This window comes from Typopeltis vanoorti, chromosome 6, assembly GCF_054136105.1.
Source record: "Typopeltis vanoorti isolate ZY-2024b chromosome 6, IOZ_Tvanoo_1.0, whole genome shotgun sequence".
Lineage (NCBI taxonomy): Eukaryota > Metazoa > Arthropoda > Arachnida > Uropygi > Thelyphonidae > Typopeltis > Typopeltis vanoorti.
In genome coordinates, this window is record NC_143554.1 from 131313626 (window position 1) to 131340110 (window position 26485).

The 26485-nt window shown below is 34.8% G+C and overlaps 1 protein-coding gene across 2 annotated transcripts in view; it reads left to right on the forward strand.

Annotated features, from left to right (window-relative positions):
• The window catches only part of LOC150105951 (uncharacterized), a 138633-nt gene that overhangs the window by 64542 nt on the left and 47606 nt on the right, over positions 1-26485 (forward strand). The window contains exons 7-8 of one of the 2 annotated variants that reach the window (XM_090394440.1): positions 7256-7368; positions 12556-12742. In XM_090394440.1, coding sequence (XP_090250566.1) covers positions 7256-7368; positions 12556-12742 — 300 coding nt within the window. Of the gene's footprint in view, positions 1-7255; positions 7369-7755; positions 7861-12555; positions 12743-26485 lie in introns of those variants that run through there. The other variant, XM_090394441.1, reaches the window with a different exon arrangement.

The following is a 26485-nucleotide window of genomic DNA, read 5'->3' on the forward strand; positions in this document are numbered from 1 at the left end:
GAAAGAGTCTAAACAATGCCAACAAAAGCAACTTGGAAAGAAAATTTAGGAACATAGAGATACCAAATCTCACAAAAGTGCAGAAGCAATTATTAGAAGTAAAAGTGAGAATTCATTGAGACACATTGTAGAAGAACAGAATGCTTTAGCTCACGAAATCACGTGCCATGTGTTTCGCACTGCATATCATATTGCAAAGCATATTCATCCTTTTGTAGATCATCCAAAATTAATTGATCTTCAGATTCTTAATGGAATGTTGCATTGCTATTGCTATGCAGTGGTTCTTAACCTTTTCAAAGTCATGGAACACTTTTGATTATAAGAGAAATTTTGGGAACACCAAAAGCATTAGGGTTATAAAACTAACAATAAAAATATGCATGGACTTGCCTTTTATAAAAATGAAACTTATTTTTATGTGATACTTGAGCTTTGTTGGCTTTTACAAATTTCAGCAATATCAGGTCTAATATGTGATATAGCTACCCTCATCTCTTTGTCTATATTAGTAAGTCTTTCACACTTTTTAGTTTTTATATTGGTTAATATTGAGAAACCGAGCTCACACAAATATGATGTTGAAAACTGTAACAAAATTTTCAGTGTCCTTGTGGAGAGAGCTAGGTATTTGGCTTGGACAAAAATCCAAAATTCCTCATGAGCTATTTCAGAGAATTTCATTTTTAGAGTGTGATCCTTTGACAAGGTAACTAATTGTTGTATCCAGTCATAATTGTGTGTATTTAAGGAAAGAAAGTAACTTGAAATCTTTTCTTCCAATATTGTTAATTGTTCTGTTATAATGGAAATAATTGACATTTTTATTCAGAGTAGCTAATTACACTCAGAACCGTGTTAAGTGACATCTTTCACTGGAAGAACACTTGTAACCAGTTCGTGGAACACATCGATTAAAAACCACTGCTCTACATAGTGATGTGACATGCACTGAGATAGTGAATCATATTGCAAAATAAATGAAACACAACATTGCAGATAGCATTATAAAGCATAGAACCAAAATTTCTACTATTCTGGATGAAATACATCCATATCTAACCAGACTGTTCTGATAGTGTACATACAGGGTGCAATAAATGGTGGCGATGTTACAACACTATTCTTTGATTTAATTCAATTAGAAAGCACCAAAGAAATGGACATTAAGAACTCACTTAAGCAGTGTCTTGAAAGCACTGTCTGAAAAAAGAAATCCTGCAGGAAATTCTAATTGGATTATGTATGAATGGAGCCTCAGTTATGCTAGGGAAATGAGCAGGTTTGGAAACATTGATTAAAGATTTATGTGCCATGTTAAAATTGTTTTCCAACAATTTTAACATGGCACTGTATAAATCATCTCTTAGAACTTGCTGTGCATGATTCACTGAAAGATGTTGCGACAACAAATCATTTTGTGGTGTTTCTTGATAAGGTATATTCAACTTTTAGTATGTCTCCAAAGAACTTACATGAACTAAGGAAATGTGCAGAACAGTTGTTCTGCAGTCTTACCAAATTGGGAAAGATGTTGTCAACTTGTTGGGATTGCATCAAGTTTTTGGGCTGTAAATTCTGTTTGTAAATTCTTCAGTCTTAGACAAATATCAGAGAAAACATTGGAATATGGAAAAGAACCACATGCATGTTTTATAGATTTCGAAAAGACCTTTGACCGAGTTCCCAGACACTTAATATGGCAAACTTTAAAGAAAAACAAGGTACAAGATAACTTAATAGCAGCCATACGAAGCCTCTACAAAAGTAACAGAAATTATGTAAGAACTTGTAATAATAGATCAAAAGAATTTGAAACAAATGTAGGAGTGAAACAAGGCTGTATATGAAGAATCAAAGAAAAGGAATATGATCATAAATATAAATAAAACTAAAACAATGATCATTTCTAGAAACCAACTAAAACACATAATAAAAATAGAGAACCATCAACTGGAACAAGTCCACTCCTTTGAATACTTGGGATCATATATACAAGAAGATGGTAGACTAGACACAGAAATTAACAACAGGATAACTGGGGGGGGGGGGGGGAAAGCTATTCTATGCAATGAAAGGCCCACTCCTAGATAAGAAAGAAGTCACCCAGAATACCAAAATGGCAGTGTTTCTACCAACATTAACATACAGTTGCGAGTCTTGGTGTTTAACAACAGGAAACACAAATAAACTACAAACAATTGAAATGAAATATCGTAGGAAAGCGGCACAAAAAACAAGACTAGACCAAGAATGGAAGAAGGAAGAATAGCAAAAACTGTATACGAAAGCCGGAAAATAGGAAAAAGAAACATGGGCAGACCCAAGAAAGGTTGGCAAAAGGAAATTAAAGAAAAATTGGAAAAGAAGGGAATTAACTGGAAAGAAGCAAAACAACAAGCCTTGGACAGGATGGCATGGAAATGTCTTTGGCAAAATCTCGACGCTTAAAAGCACAAGAGATCATAGACAAAGAAGAAGGAGAAGAAATTCTATTTGGAATAACTATACATCATTGCACAGTATCTTTACACCTGCAGCTTATGATGGAAATTGAGATAGTAAAGAAAGACAACATTTCAAGGGCTAGCCGGTAAACTTGAAGAAACGTACTTCATGAACAATTTAGAAATAATGATGGATGCATTATTTGAGCTTACTAGCCTCTCAGAATCTTTGCAAAAACAAACTGTGACGTTACCTAGAGCAAACCAACTCCTGCACAGAACAAGAGAAGTATTTAAAGGTCATAAAGAGAGAGAAGAGGTATTTACTGGAGGAAAGTTCAGAAAGCTATAGAAGCAAATCAGTTCAGAGGAGTTCCCTTGAAAGTATTTGGGGGTAGGAACAACACAATGGAAATAAATAAAAGACAATTTTACGAGAGTATAATCACAAATTTAACAAGTTGGTGTATGACAGATAAGGACACAAAGTACTCAGAAATAATGAAAGTAGTTTTACCTGAGTATTGGCCGGATGATATTACTGTAGACTATGGTGAATTGAAAGATCTGTGTGATTTGTTTTCTCTGTGTTATCATGAGGTCATTCAATCTTATAGGTATTTTAAGCACAGTGGGGGTAAGCATGTGTCATACGCCATGAAGAAACTTCTGAAGTGTGTTGAAACAATACCAGTGAGCAATGCAGAGTACGAGCGGGGTTTCAGCATTATGAATGATATTGTGACACCAACAAGAAATGTGCTCATGGTTGAAAGTGTCTCATCTTTGCTGACATAAATAGTTGTGGTCCACCAATTTTCTAGTGCCATATGTTAAATGCTGGATATCCCAAGAAAGAAACAGTGCCCTTGCTTATTGTAAAAAGAGACAGACAAATCGAAAAAAGTCTTGTGGAAACTATTGTAGACCTCCTGCAACTTTTAACTAAGGGTAAGCCCCGATATTTTTGTGCACTTTCCTGTACATTTCACTAGTTATATTTCAAATTTAATTTACTGATATGAGTAAATGCATATGTTTGTCTAACTTTATCTTTAAAAAAATGTTTATTTTTTAAAAATAAAGTATTATTTTACAGCATATTCATTCAAATATCAATAAGACAGTAATTATTCAATGTTTCTACAGTCTAAATAAGTTAAATTAGAAATTTACTAAGAAATTTGAGTTTTTGTTATTTCATCATTATTGTATTTCCATTTTTTTTCTTTTCTGAATTTACATAACAAGCTGAATAGGCCTACTGTTTTTTCATTGCTCATATAATCTAATGTTATCTTAAATTTAATTATCTTATCTTATCTTAAATTGAATTATCTTTTAATATGTTAGAAGTATTATATTAATTTGTAATTTTGTATTTGTATTTAATGTTTCTGGTGGTGTGGAAGAGAAGGCCTGGTGGCTTTAACTCCACCAGAATAAATAAATAAATGAAATTTTAAAAAATATTGCGACAATCTAGCAATAGTCTCACATTTATGATCCTTACTTACTTATTCTAAACAAATAAGTTCCCCAGAGCTTATTTGTTTAGAATTTAACCATTGAATATGGTGCAATGTAGTGGAGGAACTTTTTTAAGGAGATGTAGGAAGTGAAAGGGATCTTGGATTGTTGGTGGATAGGCAGCTGAATTTCAAGGAACATATTGGAAGACTGCTTGTTTTATGTCCATAGGGCATTAATTAGAACACCTCTAGATTACTGTGCACATATTTGATCATCTGGATTTCTATGTGATAAGGAAATATTAGAGAGAGAGAGAGTTCTGGATGAATGACTAATACTGTTTCAGGATGTTGGAATGTTGATTATGAGAACAAATTAAGGAAATGTGCTCTGCACCTCTCCTTCTTAAATAAGATGGTGGAAATAAACATTCATTCTTGGAAATATGAGAGTCATGGGAGTAAGGAAGTGAAAAGAAGATTTTTTTACAGAAATTTTTGAATATTTGGCATGTAGTGAACTAGTGGAATGTGCGTTATTGGAGTGGATAAATGCTTTAGTGATGCATTGGTAAATGCACCAGTGCCGAATGTTTTCAAGTCTAATTATGATATGTGTTGTGGTTGAGAGTTTGGCCTTCAGCAATAAATCTTCTAATTTCATGTTGGCAATGAAATAATACTAATATGAATAATAAAAATTTATTAAAGAAAAAAGAAGAATTAACAGTCATTGTGGTGATTAACAGAATCACTTCCAAAAATTGGGACAGTCATTCTTGTTTAAATTTGGTTTGGTTTGGTGCAGAGCTGCATATTGTCTTAGTAGAAACACTTGACAAAGTGTTTTTAGTAATACTTGACTTTTGTGGAGAACTTTGCTTTTGCTCCATTGACTTTTGTATCAGACAAGGATGGCATACTGAGAGAATCTGATATAATAATCTTGTTCTTTTTTGCAAATAAATGCCGACCTACCTTTTCTTCTTTGTTCAGAGCTATGAGAAGGCCACAAGAACACGTTGTAGAGAATTGGGCATAAGGTATGGACACCTTATTAACATTTTCTGTTTCACTCAATTTTTTTATTTATTGTAAGGTCTTGATACTAGGTCAGAAATTTTGCCATTAATAAAAGTTATGTTAAATGATGTGCATTTTAATTTTTTCATTATGTTTTTACCTTACATTTCACTTAGCTTTCTTATAATTAGTAGCAAGATATGGACTCATAATGACCAGGAAGAAAGATGGCTATAAAAGTATTGATGTTGGCCAAGGAAATCGATTATCTTGAAAAAAAAATCTAGTTTGTAGGGGCCTGATTCAGACCTAGCCAAATATTCTAGATGTTACTCTATGTCAGTGGTGGCGAACCTTTTTATGTGCGTGTGCCAAAAATTTACAAATAGATTTGCTGACGTGCCAGGCAGTTTTTAATAGGGGAAAAATTAATAGAAAATTAATCTAACTTAATTTATTTATTTATAATTTTATAAATAATTATTAATAATTTTATAAGTAATATTTTATTTTATTTATAATATTTATTTATATATAAATTTATAATATTATTCAGTGTAAAATTGATTATTGTATTATTAAATTGATTTTCATTATGTTGGTTTGAAAAAAAAGCAGTAGTGAGAAAAATATTTATGCATTGTAGCTCACCATCGAAATTAACTGAGCAAGGGAAGCTGCAGAAGGATGTCAACTTGTCAGCAAAAGGCTTACCATGTTTACTCGAAAATAACTCACCCTTGTGTATAACTGGCATCCCTGATTTTACTTTATGAAAAAAGATATTAAAAGTGTTACATATGCCTCGCACACGAAAAATGCTTAAACATGTTCATGTCAAGGCGATAGTAACTCACTCCCTGTGGTTAACAACATGCCCCCCCCCCCAATAGCCATTATACTGCAGATTCAAGAAAAACAAGTAGTTTTATTGTATCCCTGATTAAGGTACGGAGGCTTTTGCAGTCTGTGTAATATATTTCTCAACAAATAGTGCAATTAGAGACAGTTGGAATTAAAAAGGCGCTAACTAATGAATCACATGTCCCCCTCTCACAGAAACTACTCTGTATAGACTCAAGCAAAACCATATGTTGCAGAGGAAAAACAGTATCTAACTAAAAACTCTTGTCCAATTTTTCAATTACATGAAATAAGTGTTTGTTTTATTGCATTTGAAATTCTAGATGTCATTATGACAGATCACAAAGGCTAACTTCAAATAAAATATGCCATATAATGCATGCGTGAGTCCCTGTGTCAGCTCAAATGCAAACAAGCAGCAATAAAATTCAACCAAAGGTTGAAACTTTGTGTGAATTGAGCCCACTGATAAAGAGAAGTTCCGTCAGAATGATAAACGACACCCCGTCATGAATGTGTTAAAACTAAGAAATATGTAGTGAATGTTGTTATGACAGTTTCACATGTTATGGAATTCGGTTGTAGAGAATTAGCATTTCAACTCAACAATTGTAGGTTGCCTTTGTCTTTGGGTTGTGTGCAGGAGTGTAGTCCTAAAAGAAATAGTGCCAGGGCTCTACCTTGGAAACAAAAATCCATAGCACGAAGTGCGCCATTATTATTATTGCTTTCTGCAATTTTTATAAGTCTCATTATTATAATTCTTATAATTTATTATAATGAATTTAAATATTTTGATAGTTTTAAAAAAGTACCAGGGCATCGCCCAGGCATGCCCTGGCCCGACTACACTCTTGGTTTTGTGTCCTTTTGTTAATACTGCACCAATCATATGCACATCTTCATAGCTGCTCTCTGGTGTAAAACAAAATTTAACTTGTAAGTATTATAACAATTAAAAAAAAAGGTTGAATAATTTATAAGCGTATAAAAGGATATCACCTGTAAATCATTGATGTGCCAGCAAAATTCTCAGACGTGCCACCTCTGGCACTTGTGCCATAGGTTCGCCATCTACGCTCTATGTCATTGAATTTTATTCATCTGTGTTCATATAGCATTATTTTCCCTATTTGCATTCAACAATTTATTATCTCATATTCTTGAGATCAGTACTGAAGTGTGTTCTGTTGTCTTCCCATCACTTTGTAGAATTTGTTCTCTTTGCAGAACAGTTTATTTTATCAAAAATCTAACTCATCAAATAAAATTTGCATATTCAAGGTGCATATTTGGATTTCATAAGCTATACATGAATATTCTAAGAGTGGGTTAGTCATTTCTTAATAAAATATTAGATTCATTAATTTATTTCCTAATGCTATAAAAATGTGATAATAACAAATACTTGAGAAATGGATGGCAAGCAATTTTTATTTATTTTTATAGATATTTAGATATTTTAGGATCTTTGATAAAGACTCAGGCTTTGAAGTTCTACCATGTAATAGATATTCTATGGAGGGCAATGTTGGTGCAAAGATTTGTGCTACAAAAAAGTGGTATGTATTGAATTATATAATACATTCTCTATTTTCCAGTTAAAATCTTCATGGTTCCATAACCTATCAATTTTTACTTATTTTGTTATTAGTTCTGATGTTTATTCTTTCTACTTTTTAATTATTATTCCTAATTCAGAATATATTATTTATTATTCTATTATTTCATAGGAATCTTCATGTAGTCTGAAGCCTCATCCTGAGAGGATCACACCATCATTTGCACAATGTCTTTCATATCTCTCTCTTCATATAAATATTTATGTTTCTATCATATTTTCTCTTTTCCCACCTATCAACTAAAATTTGCAACTCATCAACCTTCATTTTATCATCACAGGGAGGAGCACTCTGCAAACAAGAAGCAGATATATCCATCATTTTGGCCACTGTTTCTGAATCTTCTTTACCATTTTCCACATTCCCAAGAAACTAAGGTGACCAAATCTGTGTACAATAGTCCAGATATAGTTGTGAAGATGTTATAAAGAGGTATAATAATTTCTTTATCCCTGCTTGTCAGTGAGCTTCTTAACATCCAAATGATCCTTTTACCTATTTTGATTTCCAGAAGTAATTTTCCTTTTCAGTGTTTTCTCTTGGAACCAGATAATAGTGATGACTTTTGGTTGGAAAGACCTGAGTTTGAATCCCATATAGGATGTGAAGATCTTTATAAGATGGTTTCTACTAAAATTGAATTAGCCAGTTTCATATATGGAAATGCTAGAATTTTTGCTTCAAGAAACCTGGGTTTAATCTCACAAGACACACAAACCCTACCAGAGAATACATACAATTGACACAGATATAGGACAGTACAGATAGAATTACCGTATTTTTCAGACGATAAGTCGCACCAAATTTATGAGAGAATTTTTAGAAAAAAATATTTTATTATATAAAGATATTTACAAATTCTTACTTAAATTTTTATTTATTGTTACAGTCATTTATATTACATATATTCAGTTAATCTTCACTCTCAGTACTATCACTCGTCTCGTTAATGTCACTGTTCGTATTACTTTCGTCTGAACTATTGTTGTCACTCCCTTCAAGAACTGTGTCATCTTCAGTACCATCCATCGCATTACTTATCCCGCATTTCTTAAACGACTTTATAATCATCTCTTCTTTCACAGCTTCCCATGAAATTTTCACCCAGGTACGTACATACTTCTGAAATTGTTGGCCATTTCATATGTCCTGTTGCTGTGACATCGTGATTTGGCTTTGCCATCCATTTGTTCCACTCTTCCCGCATAAAATTTTTGAATGGTTTATTAATAGATCCATCCAAGGGTTGTAATTGACTTGTAAGGCCTCCAGGAATGACAGCTAATTCTGTATTCATTTCTTTTAGAAGCTTCTTGGTTGATTCTGTTTTATGCACTCTGAATTGATCCCACACTGACATCACAGGTTTTTTAAACAACGCACCTGGACATTTTGCCCATATCTTTTCTATCAATAATTTCATTCCTGTTTTGTCCATCCAGCCTTTATCTTGAACATGGATAATAATGCCATGAGGAATTTTAATCTCTCGGTAACGTTTTTCTCTTAAAGATTAACATGGGGGATAGTTTCGTTCTGTCTGCGCAACAAGCTAAAATTACAGTGTAGTGAGTTTTTTTGTGACCTGTTGTTTTGATCACTATTGATTTGGTGCCTTTTGAATCTACTGTCCGATTTGAAGGAACATCAAAAGTTAGAGGCACTTCATCCATGTTCGCAATTTATTAAGCTCAAAGTTAAATTTCCTTCTCACTGATATGACAAATCTATGGAATTCTATAATTTTAGTTTCATAGTCACAGCCAGCATTTTTTGGGCTAGAGTGGTTTTTGTACGCATGCATAACCCGTGTCTTTTCATAAATCTAAAGCACCAAGACGGTGATCTGGTAAAATCTAAAATTCCATTAGCAGTTGCCCATCGTTTCGCTTCAAAAATTATCATTTTCATAGAAACAGATATTCCCATGTTTCGATGATTTGTTACCCAATTTTTCATTTATACTTCTAATTCTGGCCATTTTTCTGGGTGTGAACAGAATGGTTTCTTGTGTTTACATAGCAGTTTTAATTGTTCCTCTTGTTTTCTCCACTCACAAACCATTTTTTCTGTTGGTGGTGTGGTGGACCAAAATGTCTTTCTGCTGCTTTGTTTCCATATTGTTTTGCATAATTTATCACATTTAATTTATAGCTCACGTTATATAAAAGTCTTTTTTGTTTTACACTCATTTTTTCTAATTTTAAGATAAAAATTTTAACAACTTATAAAAAAATAATTCAAATGAACTGTACAAAAGCATGTATGTTTACACACTAATGACTATTGACGTTCTAAATCGGTGATTCACCCACATGCAACAAGATAACTTAGTTACCTACCTTCAGTGGCGTACTTACTAATTTTATTAACATATTGCGCCAGTAATTGAACTTCGCTAACAGCTTCGGTATAGTGTAAAGATTCATATTTTAATGTTACCTTCGGACCATACGACGCACCCCAATTTTCAGTCGACGTCTTATGGTCCGAAAAATATGGTAATTGTCCTATCATAGCATTAATTGTGTTTCTGTGAAGTCTAGTTACAGTACATGCACTTTAGCAAACACCACTATAATGAAATGATGTGCTTATAATGAAAAAGTCTTGGCTTTAGTTACATAGAACCAATGCTATTTTAAGTTTGTTATTACAAGTGGTAAAAGCTCAAACCTTCATGATATAAATAAATTTCCCACCAAATGACTTCATTGTCAGTAGACAAAAAAATGGCAAGAAATTACACATTGATGAAGATGAAATCATCATCTTGAAATCTATCAACTGACAAGTTGATGGATGCAAGGAACTGAAATGAATTCATGTTATTCTGATAAGACTGAAATGCTGTGGATCTCACCTTACTGGAATGTGCATTGCTAGGTAAGCTTTACTATCAATAATGCAGTAACGCTAATGCCGTGCTTTGAGAATTCCGGATTTGAAGGATAAGAGAAAAGGTCCATTGACAATAACAAATCTTAGAAAAATGATTTTGCAATTTGAAAAATAGTGGATCTTTAGCAGTGAGGCCAGGCTGAAGGTGCAAATGGATTATTCCTCGACAAGTTGACAAAGTTGCAACTGGAACATGGAATGAATAATGCATAAGGGTCCACCAGTGCTCAGGAAATATCAAGGCAACTGGACATGGTATACTCGACTGTGTGGAAAATCCTTCATCAAATGGCAAGGTTTTTCCCCCTACAAGATCTCTCGTGTTCAAGCTTTGCTTCATGGTAATGCAGAATGGGGCAGATGATGCATGGCTATGAAAGATCTTGTGGAGTAACGAGCCACATTTTTATCTGAATGGTAGTGTTAACTCACACAGTTACTGCACTTGGGCTGTGAATAACCCTCGTGTTCTATCAGACCCCTTTATACTCACCGAGTGTGGTGTGGTTTCACTGCATCATTTATTATCAGTTCACACTTTTTCGAAGAAACTTTGCCCGACAGAACCAGTGACTTGTACCATCTCTGCTGTTACGTATTGAGAGATGTAGAACAACAAAGTTGTTCTGCAACTACAGAAGCGAAGATGCCTTGACTCTACCATATTCATGCAGGAGGAAGCACCACCTCACATTGGATTACTGGTACAGCAAATGTTACGAAAACATTTCACAGAACACAGAGTGATTTGTCATGCATTTCCCACAACATGGCAACCTCGTTTGCCTGTTCAACCCCTGTTACATTTGGTTGTGGGGCCATCTGAAATGCTTAGTGTATGAAGGACATGTTCCTGATTTAGAAACCTTGAAAGATGGAATAACGCAGCATGTGAGGCAAATCAATGCAAATCTGTTGTGTTCCTCTGTAGAAAATGTCATTTACAGAATGCAGTTCTTAGAACATCTGAAAGGAGGGCATATTGAACCACAGCTCCAAATGTCCTCTGGTGGCAGAATTTTATACTATTTTTTTATCTTCTGTAAATAAAAACCTCATGTTCCAGAGTGTACTTACAAGTTTGGTTGAATTTCCTCAAGTACATTTTTTGCTACAGGGCTCTGAATATCTCCTCTTTAATTATGGTCACATGTATATAATCTAGTAGTCCTGTCTATTAAAGACTGAAACATATCTGATTTCAACCCAGTTTGAAATTAGATGAAAAGCAGAAAATTATTAACAAAATATTTTAAATATCGTCACAATTTAATTTCTGAGAATTGCTAGTGGAGAAAAGTTATTCCTTGTGATAGAGTTATAGGGATGAACAGATAGCAGTAGTAGTAGTATTTTTAAATAACACATTTTAATTTGTTGTTCAAGTAGTAGTTGTGTATAATATAAGTTTGAAGTGGACAGAATAATGTTGATTGTTTGCTTGAGTTTGCACAGGTTTTGAAGGAAAGTAGTTGGCAAATCCAATGCAAACTGTGTTCATAAAAGCATTTATAGAAAACACAGAGCAAAATCCAGGTTTGAGCATCTGTGTGCTAGGAATGAAGTGAGGTCAGTAGCATGAAAGCTTACTAATCAATCTGATTGCTCTTTGTTGAAGAGAGTCTAGGATTTTTGAGTACCTTCCCAATCATGACAGCAGTTTTTCCATGATATTGAAAGAAGGATAAACTGCCATTAGTAAAGCTGTGTTTTGGATTTGGAGTCATTGAGAGAATGCTGGATGCCTGCTGATAAATGTAGGTTCAAACATAAGAGAAAAAAAAGATGTTTGAGATGATATTGAGGTAGCAAGAAACCCAGGCTATTACACTCTATCTGCCATAGTCTGTTGTATTCTTATTGATAAATATTTCTCATCCTGATTAGCAAAAATGGCTAACATATCCACTCTCCTTAATTTCATTACTCAATATGAGACCACCATCCTGTTTATTAGAGGCATTCATTTTTTTTAAAAAAAGTAATAAAATAATTCTTAGTCCACCTCCAGTATTAATACTATAGGTTTACAATCTTTTGTGGTAGAGTGGAAAAAAAAATTACTTTTTAAAATATTGTATCACAAAATTCTTATTTATATTGTCTAAAAGTGGTATGGTACTTAAGGTAAAAAGATTATAAAGCATTGACATATATATTTGAGAAATAAATAAGACTTTATTTATATACAGTTGCAATATGGGTAGTTGCACTTTTCTTTTTCAGGTTTAAGAATGAAAAAATTCCATATCTGGTTGGATGTATTGCAGAACTAACTGAAGAAGAAGAAGCAGAACTGCTGCATGCAGGAAAAAATGATTTCAGTGTTATGTATTCTTGTAGGAAAAACTGTGCACAACTATGGTTGGGTCCAGCTGCTTATATTAATCATGATTGTAGATCAAATTGTAAGGTAGGAATTTAGACATTTCTTTTCTTGTGTGGTAAGTAAAATTTAAGACTGTGCTGTCTGTTCAAAAAATAAAAATGTACATACTTAGTTATGAGGAAAATATAAGTAGATTGTGATTATTTCAAAATTCAAGGGTTGGAAAAGCATCAAGTTTAAATTAAAGAAATTTGAACTGCATGAATGTTTATGTAAAGTTACCTCTCCTCCCTATCTCAGGGAGGAGAGGAAGCTTTACATAAAGGGGAAACATTATAGCAATGACAGTAAGTGGCATCAAGAAAAAAATCATCAACATCATCAATTTCCTGATATATATCCTCAAGGCAAGCAATGTACAGGATACTTTGAATAACAGTACTACATGATTAAGTTAACATTATTACTAGTCTCCAATCTCTCTCAACAAATTTATTCTAATATTATTTGTTAATACTCCAATATTTCATACTTTTAGAGCACTTTCGACTGAATGAATCCACCTAGATATCGGGTCTTTCTCCCACCACCTTGGCATCAAACACCTGTTCAGCTAATCTTTTCTCTCCCATTCTGTTTAAATGGCCATACCAACTTAGATTAACTCTGCTCACACATTTTTGTGAATGCTAACAGTGTCAAATTCTTCCTGATATCTTCATTTTTAATATGATTCTGCCATTGATACCACCTGTTCACTACCCTAATTTTTTGAAAATTCTCATGTCTGTGGTTTTTAATCTTTGGTCAAGTGCTTTATTTCTAACTTGGCTCTCAGATCCATAAATTAAAATTGGCTTGAACACTATCTTATATTACAACAAGTTAAGTGTGTTGTCTAATGCTCTGTTATTCCATATAAATTTATTCATTTGGCTTCCCACCATACCAGTGCCTAAATATCTGAATATTTTGTTCAATAGGTTCTCCATTGAGAATACAGCTTAAATTTTCCATGTACCAAAAAAACTAATTGCATAGTTTTTTTTTTGTCTTTTTATTACTGACTTTCATGCCCAATTTGTTACAACCATTTTGAGAATCCTGGAGTCTTGCAATGAATTTGTTTAGGAGTACCATATCTGCATAAGGGGTGCTTAAGGGTCAAAGCTGTATAACTGAGAGGAGACCTCCACATAGCCTTTAAAGGAATGCAGAGAACCAACCAGGGCTCCTGACCTAATGTCCAAACCTCACCTTCTCGTGGTGCACCCTGTTGGGTATCTACCTGGATACTGAACGAACAAGGATGGGCTGGCAATTTGGGATTTAGCCGACCAAATTGTATTCTTATTGGTTAAACCAAAATACAGAATGATGGTACAACATGACAAAATTTCATGCCGGCTGGGGCATCGCTTGGTTAAACAAGGTCCCCGTTATTTTTGCCAGGGAACCGGCAAACAGCGAAAAGTCAGCTATTAGAACAAATCTGAAAAAACACCCCAACTTAACATCACCAGAGTTAAAGATCGGTACTGTCAACATAAGAAGCCTGAATGGCAAAGAAATGGAGCTAGCTGAGGAATTAGATAAGTACCAGATCGACCTAATAGGGGTGATTGAAACAAAAAAGACAAAAACTGGTGAGATCTTTCTGAGCAATAAATGCAAAATGTTATATTCAGGCAATGACAATCAAGGAAAAGAAGGAGTAGCCATAGTATTCAACACAAAATACGAGACCAATCTTCTTGAATGGCAGGCAGTCTCAAGTAGAGTGATATGGGCAAATATGAGAATGGGGAACTGGACAATGAGACTTATTTGTGCCTATGGTCCCACAGAAGGTTCTACTAAGGTAGAAGTGGAGGAATTTTTTGAGGCTTTAGAAAAAGCAACCGACACAATGAAAAAGGAAAAGTTGGTCCTTGTTGGGGATCTAAATAGCAGAGTAAGGAAGTGATTGTGAGACATACAAAAATATTTTGGGAAAATTTGGAGAAAAGAGCAAAGCTGAAATAAATTGGTATCTAAGAATAATAATGACAAATATCTGTTGGATTTCTGCTCAGGACATGGACTGGTTATTACTAACACCATGTTCCAACATAAAAATGTCACAAATTCACATGGAGAGAAGAGGCAAGGAATAAGAAAAGTCTCATTGACTGTTATTGTTGATAGTGATGTTTTCTCCCTGATGCAGGACACCAGAGGAAAAAATGAAAGAGTTTGAGAACAGGAACCAAACCTTGGAGATTCAGTGGCAAGCCTTGAAGAAAACCCTGATTGATTCAGCCAGATAGGCATGTGGTGAAGTTGTCTGCAAGGATAGAAAAATTAGAACTCCATGGCGGACACAGTAAGTTAAAGAGGCAGTGAAGGAAAAGAAGAAAGCATATCAAAAGTTCCTGGCAAATAAGTCAGCTTGTGCTTTTAGAGAATACAGAGACAAATGTAAGAAAGCTAAACATTGTGTGAAACTAGCTAAACAAAAGTCATGGGAGGACTTTGGCAAGAATATAGAAAATAAATATCAAGAAAGTGGCAAATTATTCTGGAGTTTATTGAAGAAGCTTAGGAATGGAGGAAAGAGTGCTGTGAAAGGAGTTAGAGATGATAAAGGTGACATGAAAACAGGAGAAAAAGATATCTGTGAAGTATGGAGTAATTACTTTGAAAAATTGCTAAATGAAACAAGCAGTGATAGCACCGTGGTAAAAAACACTCAACAGGCATACAGTCAGGAATACATATCCATACTTGAAGTAGAAAAAGCCATCAAAGGCTTGAAATGTGGAAAGACAGCAGGAGTAGTTGATACTCGACAAGAAATGCTGAAGTATGGTGGTATAAAAGTCTTACAGTGGCACTGCATAGTTCAGAAGGCATGGACAGAGGGACGAATTCACGATAGTTGGAGTAGAGCTCTCATAGTATCCATATATAAAAAGGGAAATAAAACTGAATGTGAGAATTACATAGGTATTTCCCTACTGAATGTTCCTGGTAAGATATGCAAGTATACTTGAGAAACGGTTGAGAAGAATTGTGGAAGAAAAGCTTGGTGAAGAACAAGCTGGATTCAGGTCAAATAGAGGCTGTCAGGATCAGATCTTCACTTTACGACAAATAGTGGAAAAATCATGGGAATATAACAAAGATCTGTATTTAAGTTTTGTCGATTTGGAAAATTCATATGACAAGGTGCCAATAGAGAAGCTATTCAATATGCTACGGTTATATGGTGTCAGTGGGGCATTATATCAAGCCAATACTTTGTCTTTATTTGAGTTGTAAGTCAGCAGTTAGAATTGAAGGAAGTACAAGAAGATGGTTTAATGCTAAATCTGGTGTGAGACAAAGATGTACATTATCCCCTCTGTTATTCGTTATCTATATGGATCAGATTATGAAGGAAAGTACACTAAACCCGATATCAAAATTGTAGATGTTAATCTCAGCTCATTGCTTTATGCAGACGATGTTATACTTCTAAACATATCCGCTAGAAGTCTGCAAGCTTCCCTGAATAAATTCAATAACTGTTGTAATATATTTGGTATGAAGGTTAGCAATAACAAGACAAAGAGAATGAAAATAGGCAGAATCATTGAAAATATTAACTGTGTTGTGAACGGAGAACTTGTGAGACAAGTAAAACATTTCAGCTACTTAGGCACGATTTTTAGTGAAGATGGTAAATTAAATATGGTAATAGACAACAGAATCAACAAAGCTGGTATGTTAGGAAGTCAATTGAATAAATTCGTATGGAATAAGAAAGAAATTAATTGCTACACTAAATTAGCTGTATACAAGACAGTGTTCAAATCAGTTTTAACTTATGGATCTGACAGCTGGATCAGAAGTAAAACACTTGACCAAAGACTAGAGACTGCAGATATGAGAGTCCTGAGAAAAATTAGAGGCGTGAACAGATGGCATCAATGGCAATATCATATTAAAAACAAAGATATTAGGATAGAACTTGACATTGTCTTCATTCAGGAATGCATTAGCAGAGCTAATCTCAGGTGGTATGGTCACTTAAACAGAATGGACGAGGAAAGATTAGCAAATTAATTGTTCTCTGCCAGGTTGGCAGGAAAATGATCCAGAGGAAGACCAAGATATAGGTGGATTGATACGGTACGAAGTGCCTTAGACGATAGGAATATAAGATCTGATAATGTTGGAGTCTTGACAAGTAACAGACTGATTTGGAGGAAAATTGTAGATAGGAAGTTAGAGTAATGATGTAAATTTTTCATGTAGTACTATCATATCCTGTACACCCCTTGACGGTACATGGCAGGAATTTGATGATGATGATATCTGCATAAAGCAAAGAGCTGAATTTGATATTTGATATCTCCAATTCTAATGCCAGGTTTATTGCCACCTTCTTTTATAATGAGATCCATATAGATAAAGAATAAGAGTGGAGATAATGTGCACCTTTTCTTTCATCTGCTTTTTACATTAAACCATCTTCCTGTATTTACTTCTATTCTAACTGCTGACTTTCAGCTTATGTAACGATTGTGTATTGCTATGAAGAATGTTTCATTTTACCCATATAACTGTAGTGTTTTGAAAAGCTTTTCTCCAGGCACTTTGTGATATGCCTTTTCGAGATCTACAAAATATAAGTGCAGATCTTATTCAGAATTGCAATAAGCAGACTGATTCATCTAATTATGTTTTATCCATAATTGTGTAAATGATTACCAAAGAAAAGGATTAACATTCCAAAGTATTTAATATAATATCATACATTTCTTAGAAAGATCTACATTTTTCATTTATGCAATATACCGTATGTGCCGTCGTATAAGACTCGGCCCCTTTTTTGTACACATTTTTTTAGGAAAAAACTTTATCACTGAATGTTATATTGAATTTATAGTATTTCAAATATAAAATAATAAGTAGGTCTACTTTCAACAAATACCTAATCTAACCAGGAAAAAGTACCCACCTTTTAATCTTCTTCGTCAAAAACCCAGAAATTCATCTCCAGAGCTAAATGAAGAGACACTTGAAACCTCTTCTAAATCAGAATCTGAGTCCTCATACAACAAATTGTCCTCTGTACCATCCAGTGCCTTACTAATGCCACACTTCTTAAATGATTTAACCACTGTCAGTTTTCACAGCATCCCATGAAGCTTTGACCCAATCACAGACTTGCGAAATGCTAGGCCTCTTCTTTCTTCCTGATGGCGTAACCTCAAAATCTTAAGACTGCATCTAGCTGCTCCACTTCTCCTTCATAAATCCCTTAAATGGTTTATTAATATAGACATCTAAAGATTGAAGCTGACTAGTTAGACCTCCTGGAATTACTGCTAACTGAGTTTTCAATTCCTTGAGTTTATTTTTAACATCTTCTGTTCTGTGAAAATGAAACTGATCCCATAATAGCAGGCTTTTTCAAGTCTGTCAGGGTGCTTAGACCACAGTTTAGCTATCCATAACTTCATTCCTCCTCCATCCATCCAGCCTTTTGTGTGAACATGTACAAACACTCCTTTAAGCAGTTTTAAGCGCATCCACTGAACTCTACGTAACTGGAATGCTTTCACACACCGCAAGGAAGCAAGAAAGAAATCATGCAACTCGGAACAGAGAAAATTTCCAGAAATGAAAGTAGTAAAAAACTGAGTATCGGCGTATAAGACGCACCCTGTTTTTCAGACCTATTTTCAAAGAAAAAAAGTGCATCTTATATGCTGGCAAGCATGGTACTTTCCTTTCTTTGATTAATTAAATTAAAAATTAAATATTAAATTAAAACTAATTAAATATCAGCTGATGAACAAAAGCTGATATTTATGTAATGGTGCATGCTATTCACATAGCAAAAGAATCCACAAATCTTTATATATTATGGTAAGTGTTATTCATGGTATTCTCTATTCAGCCCGAACTCAGCATATTCTTTTCCATGCTTCTCTTCCACAGTTTTTCTCAGCCTCTTCTCAAGCACACTTGCATAAGTCCCTTATGCTAGAACACTTGACAAGTTCCTCTGTATGAGAGAGAGAGCTCTTCTCTAATCATCTGGAACTATGAGAGAGAGAGACTTCTACTCCAGTCATTTGGAATTCAACCTTCTGATCATCATTATCAAATTTTTGACATGTACCCTCAAGGGATGTTCAGGATATTATGAACTATGTGAAAAAGTTACGTCACTATTAATTTCCCATTGACAATTTTCCTCCAACTTAATCTATTATAATATAATTAATATAATAATAGAAATCCAATTATATGTTGATCTTTTAAGGCATTTTTTTACTATATCAATCTAAATAGATCTTGATCTTTCTCTGGATCTTTTTCACGACTTTTCTCACCCATTGTGTTTAAGTGACATACCACTTGAAATAAGCTCTACTAACACATTCCTGAATGCTAACAATGCCAAGTTTTCATAATATCCTCATTTTTAATATGTTGCCAGTGATGCCATCTGTTTGCTCCCTTCATCTTTCTCAGAACTCTCATATCTGTGGTCTCAGTCTTTGATCAAGTATTTTATTTCTAACCTAGCTCTCAGATCCATGAGTTAAAAATTGGGTTGAACACTGTCTTGTATATAGCTAATTTAGTATTTTGACCTATTTCTTTCTTATTTCATATAAATTTATTCAGCTGACTTCCTCTCATACCAGCTTTACTAATCCTGAAATGGTTTACTTGTTCTATAGGTTCCCCATTCAGGATTCAGTTAATGTTTTTCAATATTTCTATCTATTTTCATTGTCTTTTTATTTTTGATTTTCTTACCAGATTTATTATAACAATTATTCAGTTTATCCAGGATATCCTGAAAACTTGTACTGGATTTATTTAAAAGTATAACATCTGTATAAAGTAGAGAGCTAAGATGAACATCTGTAATTTAGATATCAGGTTTAATACCACTTTCGTTCATAATGCGATCCATATAAATGATGAATAAAAGTGGAGGTAATGTACTACCTTGTCTCATCAAACCATCTTCATGTACCTCCTGCAATTCTAATTGCTAATTTATGTATCGACCAATATAATATCCCATTTACACCATTTAACTGTAGCATTTTGAACAGCTTTTCTCTTGGCACCATGTCATATACCTTTTCCAGATCTATAAAATTTAAATACAGATCCTTCTTGTATTCCCATGATTTCTCAACTATTTGTCTTAAAGTAAAAAATTGATTCTGCCAATCTCTACTTGACTGATTCCAGCTTATTCATCTCCAGGCTTCCCTTTCACAATTTTTCTTAGCTATTTCTTTAGTATTCTCGCATAAATCTTACCATGAACACTTGATAGGAAAATCCCTCTGTAATTCTCCTGTTCAGTTTTATTTTTTTTTAGATGGTTACTATGAGAGGTCTACTCCAGGTCATCGAAATTCGACCCTCTGACCAGGCCTTCTAACTGCAGGGTAGCTATTGTAAAACTTTTATCTTCCATATTTGAGCATTTTTGGTTGAATATCATCTACTCCAGGTGTCTTTCCACCTTTCTGCTTCAAATAGTGATATGCATTGTATTTCTGTTGAGTATTTTCCACCACTATGCTGTCACTATTTGTTTCATTTCATCCTCAGTTTTCATGTCATCTTGATCATCTTTGATTTCTTTTACACTGCTCTTTCACCCATTTCTCAGCTTTTTGAATAGTCTTGAATATTTTGCCACCTTCCTGATATTTATTTTCTGTGTTCTTATGCAAATCTTACCATGACTTTAGCTAGTTCTACATAGTGCTTTGCTTTCTTACATTTTTCTCTGTATTTTTTAAAAGCACAAGCTGACTTACTTGTCAGGAACTTTTGATATGCATTTTTCTTTACCTTAATTCTCTCTTTAACTTCCTGAGTCTACCATGGAGTTCTGATTTTATTATCATTGCAGACAACCTCACCACATGCCTCTCTGGCTGTATCAGTCAGTATTTTCTTTAGGGTTTGCCAATGAATCTCCAAGGTTTGGTTCTTGTTTTCAACCTCTTTCCTTTTTTTCTTGAATAATGTTTGTGTATTTCAGTCCATAGTTCACCTCTGAAAGCTGCTCAGCTCAACTTTGATTCATTTTAAAACTTTCTTATACACTCTTCTTTTCAGTATGAAATTCAATTATATCGTGCTTAACACTAAATAGTGATCACTTCAAATTTCAAATCCCCTGTATATTCTTGTTCTCTGAACTAGTGGGAGAACATTGCTATCAGCAATAACATAGTCAATGGGACTTTTCTTATTTCTTGCCTCTTCTCTCTATGTGAATTTGTGCACATTTTTATGTTAGAACACGGTGTTAGTAATAACTAGCCCATGTCCTGAACAGAAATTCAACAGGTACTTACCGTTGTTATTAGCTTTGATGTTTTCTCTAAATTTTTCCAAAATATTTCTATATGTAAGGTTATCATTTCCTGCTCTGCTGTGTATGTCACCAGCAAGGACAAACTTTTCCTTTTTTTTTTTTTTTTTTTTGGTGCCAATTGCCTTCTCTGATGTCTCAAAAATTTCCTTCACTTCTTCCTTAGTGTATGACCTTCTGTTGGACCATAGGCACAAATAAGTCTCATTGTCCAGTTTCCTATTCTGATATTTGCCCACATCACTCTACTTGATATTTATTGCCTGCCATTCAAGAAGATTATCCTCATACTTAGTGTTGAATACTATAGCTACTCCTTCTTTTCCCTCATCAGTGCTTCAACATTTTGTATTTGTTGCTCATAAAAATTTCACCTGTTTTTTCTTCTTTGTTTTGGTAATGCCTTTCATCCAATTCTTCTAATAGTTCCATTTCTTTACCACTGATGCTTCTTATGTTGATGGCACTAAACTCTGCTGATATTTAGTTCGGATCTCTTCCAGTAGCTGACTTTTTGCTATTGAAACCTGGTGCCTTGATGAAAACAAGGGCCTTGCTTAACTGGAAATAGCCCAGCTGTCTTCTAGGACCTTCTGACCAGTTCCTCTGAATTATGCTATGTAGCCACTGCAAAAATTTTATACTTCCATATTTGAGCATTTCTGGTAGAATATTTAAGCGCCTCCATAGCGCAATTGGAAGAACGACGGTACGTTGCGCCCTTCAATTAGAAAAGGCCTAAGTTCGATTCTCGTCATGACGAGAGAAATCTTTATATGGACTTTTTCAATTGAAGGTGAGTTAGCCGATCTCATAGAGGTAGCAGGGTTTTCTCTCCCGAAAACTCTTTTTCATCCCGCATTCAGACAAATCGACCCTTCAGAACACACGCAATTTACAGACAAAAAATACTATCTGTGGTGGTGATTGTGGGCAGTAGATGGCGTTGATTTAGGTGATTGGTAGTAGAGGCTCTGTGTAGTAGTGGAGATGGAGAGTTGTACAGTAGGTGTCCTCCCGCGATGAGTCTTCAGACTCCTTGGAGGTGTCACGAATAATAAATAAATAAATATCATCTACTCTGTCTGCCTTTCCACATTTTAGGCTTTTGATAACATTTTTCTCTCCTGGGTATTGATATATACTCTTGTTGTATTCTTTTTGAATATTTTCTTCTCCTGTTTTATTACTGCTTGTTTCATTTAGCTGTTTTTCAAAGTAATTATTCCAGATATCTAAAACATCTTTAGTTTCAGTTTTCTTTTTGCCATTATCATTTTTGATTCCTTTGATTTCTCCAGAAGTAAACATGATGGTAAAATATGATGGGGAAAAAGAAAAAAAAAAGATGATATACCAGAAGTATAGGGTGGGAGGCATAGTATCAGTAAAGTAGAGTAACCGCCGAGTGACTGTAGGTATATAATCTTTGCCAGTAACAAATAGGCCAAAGTGACTGATTACTTCCCTGCTTCAGAAGAAAAAAATTTTATATTTACACATATCATTATGTATATAAATATAGTATCTTATATATAATATACATTATATATCATATTTCCGTAAAAATTTCCAAATGGAAAGTAGTATGATCTTAAAATTTTCTGAATATAATGTTTATGTTGCTCATTTTTTAATCTACAAATACTTCTTCTTCTTCTTCTACGCGTTATACCCACTTCCTATGCAGGGTCCGCGTGTTACTTTTAGATGCGACTTCTTGTTAGTACTACTCCCAACTGACCCGTCGCCTGGTCTGCCGCTGGGGGGGGGGAATATATTTTTGACTGTAGAGGTGTATGTTCATGGAGCCAGTTTGCCTGTTTGCGGGATGAAAAACGCCAGATAAACTGGCGGAAAAAACCCTACTGACCGCGCCCAAGACCGGCTAACTTGGCTATGCCTGAGGAAGATCCTCAAATTCCTCACGTCTATAACGGGAATCGAACCTGGGACACTCCTTCCCCAGGTATATGGTTGCGAAGCGCAAAGCCACTAGGCTAACTGTGCGGTTTTTAATCTACAAATACTAATACTAAGAAACAAGAACATTATAAGCATAACTGATTTGTATTATAAAAAATATAGTATTAATACTTTAAAAAAAGAAAAAAGAGAGAGGCTACTGTATTATTTGAATGCACATAAAACCAAACCAAAACTACTCTTCTGAAATTTACATATTAGATACTATTGCACCCAAGAATTTATTGCTATGGGTTTAACAGATATCACTTGCATAAAATTTATTTCTTGCAGAATTTTCTGCTTAATATGTTAAGTGGAATTGTATAATAGTGAAAATTCATGATATAATTTGCATGACATTGCAGGTAATGAGCTAGATCTAACATGCCTTTCATAACACTATACCATACTCAGATTTGCTTAAGCAAAAGTAGGTGATTTTAATGTAATTGTGTATTCACTGAATAGAAAAATGACTCCTTTGGTCCACCACCCACAGTATGTAAGGAAACGTTTTTTTGTTTTGGCACAAATTGGCAGCATTCAGTTATATTGAGTTTGAGATCAGAACCTCTTCAGGATATGCAGATACACAAGGATTATATCATTGCAGCATGTGACATATACACTGTTTGGAAAGAAGTCAGTGAACATCATAGTCTGAGAAACAAAAAACCATGGTGCCCACTTTAATAAGATGTAGGATCTCCTTTCACTGCAATGACTGCAGCAATCTTACAAGGCATATTTTCCACAAGTGTACAATAGTGATCAGTGGGAATTTTGGACCATTCTTCCTGTAGCCATGTAATGAGGTCCTGGACTGCTGTAGGCATGTAATGAGGTCCTGGACAGTTACAGCAGCAGCCTTATGATATTGTCTGGCTGAAGGAGACAATGATCAGTTCTGTAGAAATGCAACAAAGTAGGAAGCATTGCATTGCGCAGAATCTTCAGATACCTCCCAGAAGTCAATGTTCATGGCACCATAAAACAAAAGTCCAAGGCCTAACCTGGAAAAACAGGACCATACCATCACACTGCCACTTCTTAATTTCATAGTTGGGGTTATGCAATCTGATAAGAGATGTTCACCAGACATCTACCACACCTACACCCTTCCATCTGCCTGGTAGAGGGTATAGCATAATTCATCGCTCCATAACACAGCTTTTCAAGTTTCCACATCCCATTGTACACACTGTTTACACCACTGAAGATGATGTTGCATGTTTTTCGGATAATGTGGGGCTTGCATATTGCGGTCCTACCATGGATATCCATGTTGTAAGTCTCAGTTCTGAATATTTTTGTGTAGATTCATGTTCTACTCAGTGCCCAGAACTCTACATTCAATGTGTCAGCCAACAAATGGCAGTTTTTACATATTATCCTTCATAGCACCTTATGATCACATTTGGTGGGTCATCCACTGTGGGTAGAACTTGCAGTTGACTCCTGCACTTCCATCCTAACACAGTGCTTCTTTCAAACTTCATCAGTTCCCTTCTCACAACCATTTCACCTGGACACAGTTGCACCGACTTGGGATCATTATATTCCTCCAGTTTATACCAGCTACAAACATGACTCATTACATGGCATGATGCATCACCCATGGGGGATGTCTGTTGACTTCTTTCCAAGCAGTGTATGTCCCACTTGTCACTGAGATTGTTGTTGTCTTGTCCTTTGAAGAGCCTTAGATGTTTCCATGTGCTCCTTGAACTGCTTTGGCTATAAAATAACAAAATAAAGATTTATTATTACATAGACCATATATTTACAACGGACTTAAGCTCTTGCAAATTGCCTATCGGTTTCGCTAGTAATGACCAGCTTTCTCAAGGCTTGCATAGCACAAAAAAGAGGTAAATGCAAAAAAGGTTTCAAAATACAAAGAACCGTTAGTACCTGTTAGGTAGCTAGGGTGACCCGTTCGCGTAACATAACTACTCAGCATCATGAACACGCATTACATGCAAACGCGTAATATGATTATTTGCATACTGTAGCTCTGTTGAACTGAGGGAGTTAATTAGATTTTTCCAGGTATCGTTCAGAATGGCCCCTTGATTTCTGTTTAGGTTACTTCCCGTACGTAGTACAACTGCCGCTTCTTTAAATGCTCAATGCCTGTAATCCTCATCTACGTAGGGCATGGAGCTGTTATTCCAGTCTATAGTGTGGTTCGAAGTTGAAAAGTGATGATCGTTCTGTTGTGATTAACATCGCCTATATGTTCTTTCTGTCTTATTTACAGGCTTCTCAAAGTCTGTCCGATGTAGGAAAGACCGCACGTGCATGGAATATTATACACACCTGGATATTTATAAAATGGCACACTGTCTTTAGGGGATCTTAGGACCTGTCTTATGCTATTTGTTGGTTTAAATACAACCCTGATGTTATGTGTCTTTAACAATCTTGCAATTTTTGTTGAAGTTGAACCTATAAAGGGGATGACTGTTGTTGAGATATGCTGGGCGACTGTTCTTTCTTGTTGGTTATCTTTGTATAGAAATTTGTTGATGATGTGTCTAGGATAACCATTTTGTGATAGAGTTGTAGCTATTTGAGACAGTTCTGTTTGAACTTCTTCCTCATCAGAAATAAATTTTCTAGCTCAATTTCTTAGCATGTGGGTGATGCTGTGTTTCTGTGACCTATGATAGTTAGAAGAGTAATGTAGATATCTTCCAGTGTCCGTTGGTTTTTTGTAAATCGACAGTTTGATGCTGTTTCCTTGTCTTTTTACTAGTAAGTCCAAGAAGTGTAGCTGTTCGTTATTTTCTACTTCTAGAGTAAATTTTATTTTATTGTGGAGTGCATTGATTCTGGTCAGTTACTAGCGAAACCGGTAGGCAATTTGTAAGAGCTTAAGTACGTTGTAAATATATGGTCTATGTAACAAATCTTTATTTTTAATACTTTATGACCAAAACATGTACAATTTAAACTGCTTTGGCTATGTCGATTATTTTGTTTGTATAGAGCTGTTGTTCAGGATTAGGATCTATTTCTTGCAAGACTGCTGTAATTGCCGGACAGGTAAAGATGTGAGTGGATGTCAGTTCAGTATTGGGGCAGTTGTTGCAGTATATGTTCTCGTATCATCTGTATTGATCTTCATTCCTCTATGATGTCCTGTTCGTAGTCTTGCTATCATGATGGAGGTCTTTCTGTCAGCATTGACTTCAGGAATTTGATGTTGCATCACTGATTTCAGTGGAATTAGTTTAGCTTTTGGTAGTGCATTAGCATCAGCAAGAGTTATCATGTGAGTTTCTTGGCTGAGTTCACTGGCCTCTTTTTGCTAATTTATCAGCTGCTTCATTGTAATCAATGCCTACATGAGCAGGAATCCATTGTAAAATGCAACTTTTTCCTAAACACTTCAGTTGATTCAAGAGTTTATAGGTGTCTTGTGTGAGCTTGGTATTGCCATTTTTGATTGCCTCCAT